Consider the following 12,153-nt stretch of genomic DNA (forward strand, 5'->3'; position numbering starts at 1 on the left):
GCATGAGAAACTAGGCAGCTCACCCTCTGAGGAGATGTTGTGTATGGACTGGGCTTTCCTCATGCCAGCTGAGTTAGCCTGAAAAGCAGCAGCGGCTTTGCTGACGGGACTGGTTGCTTTGCGAGAGTCTGCTGAAGAGACACGTTTCTTCTGTGGGGTAAAGCGTGGGCCTGAGCTCCTCTCAGAGCTGCTGCGTTCCTGTTGCTGGCTCAGGACTCTGTCGTCCATCAGAGGTCGTACTTCTGACACTAGGGGGCGCACCACTCCGCTGGTAGCCTTGCTTTCACTGTTTTTGGTTGTAGAAAATGGAAATGGCTGCCTACTGAGGGGAAAAAACACATTAAATGAAACATAAATATATTTTATCATTAGTGCATTCTCAAACCTAAAAGTCCAGACCAGAGTCTGACCAAGGTTCATGTGTTTGATACATTGTGAATATTTGGTCTGGTTAGTTTTGGTCTCTCACTGTGATTTCGTGAGCAGCTTAAGAAACTTTGCTTGGTCCCGTCATCCCTTTAATTTACACTGGTTTGTAAAATCAGTGAGGTGTCTCACCTTCCTGTAATTGATTTAAAAGTTTGACAATCTAAAGCAATCTAAAACTAGTTTTCATATTACAGACAAACCAAACCATTACTTGGGCACAATTTGGTTGTTTGGCCATTGGTACTTTTCATATCTGCTATTTTGGTTTGGCCCAAACTGAAAACAATGTAGAAGAAAAAGCACCCTTATAAATTATAAAATGTATCGCACCATTACTTGAACATTACTCAAATCAATTCATTATAAGGGGGAAAACTCTGCCCTTCTGTGAAATCTTTGAGAAGTGCTTTGCAATTTGATTTCTTACCAACTTGAGGAGCTCTGAGAGAGGAACTTGGAGGAGATGCTGACACTCTCTGTGACTTTTGGAGTAACTTGATCTAGGCCGGCTGGGAAAAACAAACAAAGTGCATGATTGTCCACATTTCAGGAAACCTCTATCTTACAAATTACTTAACCACATCCACACCTCCTACCTGAGGTACTTAAGTCCGTGAGATTTCCAAAGTGTGTCTTAAGAAAGGCTTCCTGGTCTGGGGTCTGAGGTACAGAGGTATTGGCCCCACCCTTCCTAGGGCTCTCCTCCTCTTCTTCCTCTAGATCTTCCATGTCCAGCTCGGATGAGTTACCGTCTACACTTAGTGGCTCAGTCGGCTCGGAGTCTAATAGGCAAATACAGAACAACTGCTTACTTCAGTTCACATTACCAAACACCTCATATAATCTGAACGTCTGCTGGTTATCCTTTAAGTCATCCACCATGCAAACCCAATGGGAAATAAGACATGATTCATATGACACAGTGTAAAGTCCTGTCTGTGTGTGTGTGCTTTAGTTCTGCAAGTATCTCACCCTCCCCTGGATGCTCTGGGCTGGAGAGGCAGCTGTTGGAGTAGTCCATTGAGCAGGCACTGTCAGGGCTTTGTTTTTCAGGACAGGAGTTTTCTTTAGGCCTTCTCATTCCATACGCGAACTCCTTTACCTGGTACTCACTACATGGGGAATGGGAAGTTTTTATTTTACAGCTAGAATATTAGCTACAGGTTCCTGCAGCCCTCCATTCTGTATAAATTATTTTTATTGCTTAATTCAAAATTGTAGCACAGTATACAGTAGCTCTTCATGTTATTGTCAAGGACTGACACATAAGTATAACCAAAGAAAATCACTCCTGATAGTAAATTACAGTGAAAAAGAAATATTTAAGCAAGTTATGAGACAAGACTATGAATGCAGTGGATAGATAAGATTGTGCATGACTGACCTGCCTGCCAGACTGATCCTGTCCTCAGAGCCCTCAGGATACAGCACCACAGGCTCTGCGTCAGGACTTTCAGGTGAGAGCTGGATGTAGTGTGGGCGGGAGTGTCCTCTTGGCATAGGAAAGTTCTGCGTGTCTGACTCTGCCACCTGTAAAGACACACACATACAGCATCAAAGCCTCACAAGAAGTATAATGAACTTTTGTGATTATTTTTATACACTGTACTTTAAAAATAAATCCACCTAAACCACGCTAATGTTTAAAAAAACATGCAAAAAAATTACACAAGAAAGGGTTGACTGTGTTTAAAGGTGTGCTATATATTTTATCATTTATCTTTTGATAATTCAAAGTAGTTTTATAACATGGTATGGCTTTCTTTACTTTTTTTTTGTTAAAAACAAATTCATGTTGTTTAACTAGATCAAAATATTAATTTAAATCACTAATGATGGTAAATATATATTATAAATTATGGTGATAACAAAGGACTCAACTCTATTTGGGATAAATAATGAATCATATTTATTTGTTGTTTTTTTTGCTGAACTACCCAGTTAAAATAAGAATTTCTACATCACAAAATCCTAATATTGGTAAGGCACTGTTATTAATAAAAACTGAATATCCAGAGTTTTAAACTTCATTGCAGATTCTTTAAATGCTCATATACTTTGGTCTTTTATTTATGTCAGCGTACCCAGGCAGCGATGGTGTGCACGCTGTTGGTGCTCCCCATCTCTAGATCTGAGGGCACTGGTGACTCTCTGGTGAAGGTAGAGTTCCTGTGTGGCGATGTAGCAAAGGACTCCAGCTGTCTTAGGTCAAGCATAGACTTCACCACAAGGTCCATGCTGCCTATTCGCCTGGACCAGCGTCTCCGTGGTCTCGGCCCTGAGCCCTCACACCCTGCAGTGCTCTCAGAACGCTGAGAGAGAGAGAGAGAGAGATGATAAGGCAGAGGCTGGGAAAGGCAATAAGATAAATTGAACCTCTTTGCACAGGAGATATGCTGTTCATTTAGTGTAAGAACTCTCTTACCTTTCTAGGTTCTCTGATGTGGGAATTATCCAAGTTGTGTTTTTCATCTGGTAATCCTTGTAAACAAAAAATGTTAAAATATTATGTTATGCAAGTCCATTTACTATAGTATTTAAACAGTTTTGTTTTTGTGAGCTTTGTTTTACCATTCTCCTCTCCTGTGCTGCTGCCAGAAGACAAGTGGACAAAATTGTCCTCGTCTTCCTCTTCTATCCCCTCCTCCTCTTCTGCCTCTTTATCACTGTCAGATGACATGGTTCCGATAGCTGGAGCGCTGTACACCTCTTTCCTAAGTAGTAAACATAAATAGCAAACACTCAGTACCATTCCCCATTCTCTGATCAGCCATCATAATAACAACACATGCCTAATACTGAGTAAATCTGACCATTCTAGACACGCATTAACTGCTCAAGACATCCTATGACATTAGCATTATCAGCAGATCTGACATGTTTGTAAATTGTGAAGTATTATTCCTCTGTGTAATGCATAATTTCAGTTCATTTCCATGACCCTGCAGCCAGTTTACAGATTGTTCCTTTCTTCAACTGCTTTTGGTACATACTATCCACTACATACTGTGAAAATCCCACAAGATTTACCTGATGTTTTGGAGATGCTTTGACCCAGCAATCTTGCCATTATTATCTGTCCCGGGTCAAAATAGCTCACATTATTATGCTTTTATCTGTTTTAAACAAATCTGACTATTCACTTTCTGCCCAACATATTCTACCCTATAAAAATGTAGTACTTATGTAAATGCAAAATGCAGATACATGGTTTCTGCATGACAGCACACATATGCCCATAATTGTCAGCATGATGTGGGATTAATTAGTAAAAGTCTATATTTATACATCACAAACATCCATAAGTTATTAGACATACACATTAAACACTTATGTATATATGGATAAATAGCACTGTGTACTGTGTACTACCTGATGTGATGTTTGCTAGGTGGGCTCTTCTGTACAGGTTTGTTCTTCTGTTTTAGTTCAGAGAGTCGCTGCCTCATTTTGATGGTCAGCTCCGGATTCAGCCTCCACACAAAGATGCAGCTGAATGAAATCATACATAAAAGGACAGTTAAAATACTGTAGGCATTTTGCAGAAAACACATCTTTCATCATATAACAATGTTTTGGTACAGTGTTGCGACAATGTGATTAGTTTTAGTATTATCTGTTTATAAATGTTAGCTACCTGTCTCCTGACACTGATATCAGGTGCTTGCAGTCGTTGGTAAACTTCATCCCGGTTACAAGCTCTGTAAGGATGTGTAAATATTTTATACATTTTTTACATACTTAAGAGAACGACAGTGAAAAAGGTCAAATTACATCAAACTTTCTTAGTTGCAACAGCTGGGAGCTCTCACCAGAGTGCCCAAACATGGTGGCTACACACTCTCCAGAGTAGAAGTCAAAGATGCTGATGTTTTTGTCTGAGCAGCTGGTCGCCACATACAGCCCCGAGGGGTCCATCTGAACCTGTGATGCATTCACATTACACACTGATTGTTAATTTCACTCTTAAATAATTAACAATAATTAACTTTAGTTTAGCTTTTAGGTTCTCTCTCAGCAGTTGTTTACCTTAATGAGAGTGCCATCCTCCCCCTGAGAGCCCTTATACAACTTCTTCTGCTTGCCATTGCTGATATTAAAGATCCTGTAATAGAAAAAGAAGAAGACAGAATTATTAGTTTAAAAATTCTGCATTATGATGCGTCACTTAAACACTATATGGACAAAATATTGGGACACCTGCCTAAATATTTATTTATTATCTGTTCTTCCTAAATCACAGATATTAAAAACAGAGTTTATCCTGTTTGTGTTGGAGAACTAAAAAAATATTAGATGGAGTCCCATCATTACAGAGAACACAGTCCTAAAGCTTCACAGCTAAGTGCCAAGGGGCTTAACACCAATCTGGACCATGCCTGGAATTAGATATGGTGTCATTACTAAAGGTTCATGTTTATGCAATTACACCCTTTTAAAGAAAACTGAACTTTTAATTATTTTAATGTTCAGAGACTGGATGCTGAATATGAAAACCAACATATGAATATGAACACAGTCAACATACAGACTTGGTAATGGATTCAACTCTACGTAAATACAATGGGCAAGTTCTAGGTCAGCCAAAATGACTGAGGTCTTGTCCATATTTCGTGTAAAAAATATATTAATATCATTATTGTGACAAGCCAACAAGGCAAGCTGTGTATGTGCATTTGAATATCTGTATCAGCAATGGGTGTAACCTAAAGTAGCTAAAAGCAATCAATTAGAGGGGTTGTTCACAAAAATTTAAACAAATAAATGTTCAAAAACTATGAAAATATATAAATGTAATGTCCAGTCAATAAGGCTAATTTTGCTAACAATTAATGCAAGCACACTTCTCACAATGATAATTGGTGACCAGTGTTGGGAGTAACAGCGTTAAAACTAACGGCGTTACTAACGCCGTTACTTTTTTTCAGTAACGAGTAATCTAACTAATTACTATGACTGTAACTATAACGCCGTTACCATTTCCCACACCCCGTTACTGCACGTTACTTTAGCCGCTCTATGAACTTTTTTTATTACTTCGCTTTGCCCTGGTTAACCCCTCCTCTGTCCGGTGAACTTGAGCTTCTGGCCGCTGTGCCTGTGGTTTGGCGTGGTGAAGTGAGGCACAATTGTGACGATTTGCTGCTCTAATCAATTCAGTGATTGCCGTGGACAACCCAAGTTCCGAATTAAGGACGTTAAGCTCTTTTTAGCTGCTCCGGTTTTTGTGGTGCTGCTGCTTTCTATTTTAGAGCTTAGATTCTCTGCCCGAATCCCACCTGACCCAAAGACCGTCCCAAAATCAGGCTCCTATTTTTATTTTATATAAAGCTCTGGTGTGATAATCACAATGTTGCTAAGTAACCAATTATTATTGTTCACTAAAGCGAACGAAATAGCAAAAACTGAAAGTGAAAAACATTTGTGTTAACTGAATCTAATAAAAATGGTAATTAAAAGGAAAAACATAACTAAAACGAACTGAAATTACTGATAGAATACCCTCATTTTTGTGTTTAATTTATTTATAAGCGCTGTTGTACAGCGGAGTTGTACAGCGGGAGTTGTTGTGCCGAGCGCGCGGCACCTCGTGGTCCGTTAGTTCTTGTGTAAAGCGCTCGCACTAGCAAGCCCACCCTAAAATGAACAGAAAAAATAAAAACAAAATAAAATTAAACTATAATAAAAATGAAAACTGTAATCACGTAGCTCTGGGCGCACGTGAACGCCTCCACGTTTGACTTGTAGCATTGTGTGTAGCTGTTCTTAAAAATCATTTAAATTAAATAATAGTTCTATGCTTCTATGTTACAGTGTTAATTAACATCATTCTGATTATATTTCGCTCATTCAATCAGCCCGAAAACAGACAGTTTATGGGGCGGATCGGGTCGGGCTCATAATGACAGTTTATGGTTCGGGCTTGGGCAGAATGTGTATATTTTTGTCAACATTTTGGGTTTATTTTCGTTTGTTATTTTTCTAATAATAATAGTAAATGCATAATTGATTTCCTTTTTTTGACGGGCGAATAATAAAAAGTAACGCGATAGTTACTTTTACTGGTAACTAATTACTTTTATAGTGGAGTAACTCCGTTAGTAACTCAGTTACTTTTTTGGAGAAGTAACGAGTAACTATAACTAATTACTTTTTCAAAGTAACGTGCCCAACACTGTTGGTGACTAAAGGCATATTATGTTCACAGTCAACTTATGAGCATGACTGACTGCTTTAATGGCCTGATTTGCACCCTGATAAACCATTCTGTCTCTCTGTGCTTTGGTCAGTAGGGGGCATCCTAACAGTATCATGCTAACTGCTTGCACTGTACAAGACGGGCCAGCATGCCAACACAGGGAGGAGCAGATTTAGCACTGGATCGCTAAAGCACTGAGGGCTCCTCATGTCTTACATAAGGAACAAAGCAAAGCTAGTGCCCATTTAAACCAAGCCTGCACTCCTATTAAAGAGCTGTGCTAAAATCACACCCAGATTGTTGTCTCTGTAGATCTGAGTCATCTTTATAGAACGACCATTACTGCTGTTTTAATACAGACACTGCAAAAAGATGCTGTTAACTTCATATCATGATAAATCCATGGTCAGATGCATTAGTCTGTAATATCTAGCTATAACATTCCTCACATTTTTCTTCACTGTGCTGCAGAATTGGGAGGACTTGCTTTAGAGGAACAAAAGAACTACAGTCCAGAGTCATGTGCTTTGTTAGTTCCTTCCTAACATTCTGCTTCCCAATATAGCCTCCAGTCTCACTAGGATGAAGCTGTTTGAACTGACTTCAGTGGTGCAGAATATTCTAGATAACACAAATCTTGCCGGTTTTAAGACACTTTTCTCCTTTTCTAAATTAGGAAACACAGTGCAGTGAGACGGTGCTGCCTTGAGGATAGAAATGTCCTTCCAGACATCTCATCAGACTAGACTGAAAGGCACCAGACTGTGAGTGCACACAGTGTGTGTATGTGCGAACGTGTGTGCATGTGAGACAGAGTGTGTGGGGGTGGGGTGCGCACATGCACACGGACCTCAGCATGCCTGCATGGATTAACCTGACAGCCGTCTTAACCCATCCTATGGCAAAAACACCTGAGCAATAATCCTGACATTTTATCAACAACACTCACTGTGTGCGCATCTGATAATGAGCTGCATTTGCAGCGTGCCATGCCAGTGTACACGTGTGTGATTGCTGTGCGTACGCTGTACACATGTGCAAAAAAACAGACAAAGGCGCTTTGCGTGCACAAAACCTACAGGCACTCCTGCAGGTAAAATAATAATTAATTTTGATGTAATAATGATTTTTCAGCATTTTTTTTTATTAAACACATATGTATGCCACTCTTACCTGATGCTGCGGTCCTGGCAGCCAATAGCAGCATAATTCCGTGTGGGGTCGATATCCATATCATAGAGAGTAGTCTTTCTCACAATGTGATGGGTGCGTGTAAATGTAGTTCCTTCATCTGTCTGTAAGTGTAAAATAATGAATAAATAAACAATGAGAAGAAATTAAAACAGAATAAGTTGAGAAAATTTTATTATTTACATCTATTATTGATTTCCACAAATCTAAGATGAATAGTGGAAGTTCTAATTAGATATACTATTTATTACAAGTTTATCATGCTTTATAATGAATTTACAAGGCACATAAGCATGAGTGGCAAGAATGAAGTCCAATTTTAAAACTACAAGAATCTTAATTACAGTCAATTGCAAACACTATTACTAATTTATAGAAAAAACTGTTCATAACAGTTAAAACATTCTAGAAATAAGCATCAATAAGTCCTCCAACAGCATGTTAGTTGGAACAGCACACAGAGTTTCCACAAGAGATTATGCTGAGATTAAGAACACTTGGTACACTGATAATAGCAGGTACAGGATGAGTGACCTGAGCCTTTAAAGACAACAGTGATGGAAAAAAAAAAAAAAAAAAAAAGCTGTAGTTTGATATTAATTATTTCTCACTTGTTCCTCATAGAGAAATTCAGTGCATTTCTAATGGCTAAAATTCTAAAACTGTTCAGTACCTCCCATAATGTAAATATTTCAGTATTTGAGCAACCCTTCAAACCCCAGAGACAGGTTTTTTTCCATGCACTCTGGAATATAAATGAGCAGGAAAAGCAGGTTTTCATGTTTAAAGCAGAAAGTATCCTTCTCGTTAGGAGTCAACACCACTCAATAAAAACCCACACACTCCTGTTGCTATTATCTCTTTGTATTGTTTTCTTTGGCTGCTTATCTTTTTTAAGCAGAGCACTTTAGGAAAATTCTCCATCATCATTCATTTTAGTCTGACTCCCTTTTTATTCAAGCTTTTATTTAAACATTATAATAAACAATTTTATTATTACTTATTAAGGCAGATTAAATCAGCTTTAAAACAAGACCAGTAAAATTAATCAGTATTTGTCAGTGCCTCCTGATTAAAAATGTGGCTTTAGTGCCATTTTATAAACATTTAAAGCAGCAGTACTTAATGCTCTAAGTCCTCAATGTACCTGACCAATCCTTGCCAAGCCAAAAAAATAATTCTAAAAACTGATAGAACTAGTAGGTTTTTTTTCCAGGAGAAATTCTGGAACATGCATGTCAATTTAACATTTTAAAAGTACCGTTCTGCATGCTTGGTTCAACTACACATTTGCACCAGTTACAGTGGCTCTTAATCCCCAAAACATTTGGACCATCACTTTAAGGTGTGCAACAGTGGTACACAAATGTATTTACAATATGAAAAATATTCTGTTTACATTTTTTTAAGTAACTAGGCTGACCAAATATTCAGGAGATATCTCTTCCTACCTTTTGAGCTGTTCGAAAATAGATGCTTTTGTCAGCACCACAGCTGATCATTCTGATTTTGCCATCATTTGCTAGAGAGAGAGAGAGATAGAAAAAGAGAATGAGTAAGAGGAGTATTACAGTAATGTCCAGTTTATTATGAAATCATCTGCGTGTAAACCTCTGATTGCATTTTGATTATAAAATTTCTTAGAAAAGAATTTACATATCATGGAACAGAATTCCCATATTTTCCTCCATGTATTTTCCAATGTAAACAGACACATCATGATATACTGGTGCATTTTTATTCTTCTACTCACCGGCAAAACGCACTGCTGTGATGGAGGAGGAGTGTTCATCCAGTGTCTGCAGCAGGCCATACTCTCGCTCAGCATCAAGAACATGGATCAGCCTGTCTCTGCTTGCTGTGGCCAGCAGCCTCAGTCCTGAAGCGATCACACACACAGACAAAAAACTATCATACAGTAATACAAAGACAACAATCATTGTCATTATTGCAAAGTGACATTATTGCAGTGATGAAAGGCATAGCTGTCTTCATCAGCACAAGAATACCATGATGATGATGTGTGCCATGAACACAAGAAAAACATCCTGTAACTCAAGTCACACCCATACATTTCAACAGCACATTGTTAACAAGTGTGAATTTACACACACCACGCTTCACAGGATCTGAGGAAGTAAACACAGACTGAGAATAAATTGTATTACAATGTTTTTTTTTTTTTTTTTTCCAGCATGCATAAAGTTTTCATCTGCCTCATAATTAAAGGCTCTGTTAAACAGGTACAGCAAACCTGTTGTTACATGGAAGACAAATGGCACATGACATTTAATGAAATGTTCTTCTGCTGCAGACATCCTGATAGCAAAACAATCTACTCCAGCAGCTTCTGTGCTGCAGCGAACATTCATCTCAATAAAGCCACTCTCAAACGTAGATTCTCATAACGTCTTAATAGCTTTTATAGCAACCACACAAACGCAAATGTAATATTCTACAGTAATGTCAGCGAAATCCAATTCAAATGTTGCTCACTGTGACTTATAGCAATGCACTCATAACCATGCACTCATAGCCCTGATCGCTAATTATTCTCAGTCTTATCCACTGTGAGAAGCCACAGAGTTAGACAGCGCATGGACTGACAGTGGATTTGAAATGTAAGTTTAACAGTGTCCTAAAGAAGTAACCAGCTCAATTTGTAGTATGGCATGGATGTTTAATATACTACTGTGATTTAGGTATTAATATTAAGGGATTAATATGACAGGAAATGCAATTTCAGATGTCATGGAAAAGAAATGACATGTCCCACAGATGGCAAAGAAGAACCCTGCAGCATTGACCTGCTGGATATAGATATGGGGACATATTTGGAGTAAATGAGGACTTCCTGTCTGTTTGCACCATAGACTGTGTATAGCTGGACAGAGCATTGTCTTTCGAAAGTGAAGCCACCACAGGTCGGGTGCCCCCTGCTGTTCGGTTGCAGAAAGCTGTGTAACCCCACCCATCCCCATAGGTTTCAATGGCAAAACAGACAACTTTCAAACCCTTTTTTTTTAATATACTGTAATTCTACCTCCATTATTTAAATGCAAAGCTAGATTAACCTCTGCTTATATTGTTTAATTTGTAAACTGTGTAAGCTCTGTGAAGGCAGCCCTCAGGGGCGGGTTCATTTAAACGAATAGGCTGTCTCTCCACAGTCTTTTTCCCCCCTCTGGTCTCTACTGTGCAGACTCGGGTTTCAGGATCGCCAAAATGGTGGAAGATTGTGGCTTCATTTTTACTGAATGGGAATCATTTTGACAGTCTCTGGTTTCCACAGACTGTAGCCAGACCCTGCCAGTGATGGTCATTACCACCGAATGCACTGTCCACTGTGGGTGGGAATGTCTTCTATTACATGTTCATGGTACACATGTACACATCTGACACTGAATCAACAAAGGTTAAATACCCACACAACTTCGAAAATGAAATTACCAGTCCATCCTCACCCAGTATCAGATCATGCATGATTGTTCATGCTGCCTTGCCATGAGCACACTTGTCACTGGTCAACCTCACGATTTCATTAAGAAGAATGTTTAAAATAAAATGATTATAAAGAACCTTTTAAAGGTCTCAATAATTTTCACTTAATCTAAAAAGTGAGAAGATCAACAAATTTTTTTTTTCTAAAACATTTCTAAAGATGTGTTTAGAAATTAAATTCAGAGACTTTCACCAGAGATTTTTAGTTAATTAACAACCTTCTGTCAACTCACTCCATATAATTGTTTCAAGGCAAACTGCATGTGCTATGCCTCCCCTAGGAGTCCAATTACTAACACCTAGGCCTAAAAGTTAAGACGAGTTTAATAGGGGAGACGTGATTAGCTTGTGCCATATGTGCGAGAGCTTTTAAAAAAAAAAAAGCCAGTGTTGGTCTGCAGAGCATCTGCTAAGCATCTGAGCGGAATCAGCAGTTTCTCTGGGATTTAAACATGTTATGCTGTGCTGCAGTCTGCTGGGGAGCTGGTCCACTGGAAAACCTTCCTGCAGGCAGTTCTCACTCACCCGTCTCTGGCTTTGAATACTCCAGACACAGGATTTCAGAGTCATGGGCTTGCACGTTCAGAATCTCCTCCATGCTCTGCATCTCATGGATCCTGGAACAATACAACCAATAAAGCACACTTACAATGCTATCTTAATAAGTTGCATTTAATAAGAGTTTTTTTGAAGTTACACTCATTAAAAAAATAGTCGCACCCAGAAGGAATCAAACAACAGGAATAAAATTAGTGGGTAGTCATGCCAGACTCTCATAGAGTAATTCAGAATGGGGGCAGGTCAAGATCATTGGTTTGTTGTCATGTGTCACA

The 12,153-nt window shown here is 38.7% G+C and overlaps 1 protein-coding gene across 3 annotated transcripts in view; it reads right to left on the minus strand.

Moving 5' to 3' along the window:
- mapkbp1 (mitogen-activated protein kinase binding protein 1) overlaps positions 1–12,153 on the minus strand; it is a 43,671-nt gene that overhangs the window by 2,221 nt on the left and 29,297 nt on the right. For all 3 annotated transcript variants that reach the window (XM_022672964.2, XM_007251901.4, XM_022672965.2), the window contains 16 exons: positions 11,846–11,937; positions 9,573–9,698; positions 9,271–9,341; positions 7,802–7,923; positions 4,459–4,534; positions 4,242–4,353; positions 4,067–4,130; positions 3,802–3,921; positions 3,001–3,143; positions 2,855–2,910; positions 2,514–2,741; positions 1,814–1,959; positions 1,402–1,541; positions 1,026–1,211; positions 857–938; positions 24–322 (listed from right to left, as the gene is read on the minus strand). In XM_022672964.2, coding sequence (XP_022528685.2) covers positions 24–322; positions 857–938; positions 1,026–1,211; positions 1,402–1,541; positions 1,814–1,959; positions 2,514–2,741; positions 2,855–2,910; positions 3,001–3,143; positions 3,802–3,921; positions 4,067–4,130; positions 4,242–4,353; positions 4,459–4,534; positions 7,802–7,923; positions 9,271–9,341; positions 9,573–9,698; positions 11,846–11,937 — 2,063 coding nt within the window. The remainder of the gene's footprint in view (positions 1–23; positions 323–856; positions 939–1,025; positions 1,212–1,401; positions 1,542–1,813; positions 1,960–2,513; positions 2,742–2,854; positions 2,911–3,000; positions 3,144–3,801; positions 3,922–4,066; positions 4,131–4,241; positions 4,354–4,458; positions 4,535–7,801; positions 7,924–9,270; positions 9,342–9,572; positions 9,699–11,845; positions 11,938–12,153) is intronic.

This window comes from Astyanax mexicanus, chromosome 14 (genome assembly GCF_023375975.1).
Source record: "Astyanax mexicanus isolate ESR-SI-001 chromosome 14, AstMex3_surface, whole genome shotgun sequence".
Taxonomy (NCBI): Eukaryota; Metazoa; Chordata; class Actinopteri; order Characiformes; family Acestrorhamphidae; genus Astyanax; species Astyanax mexicanus.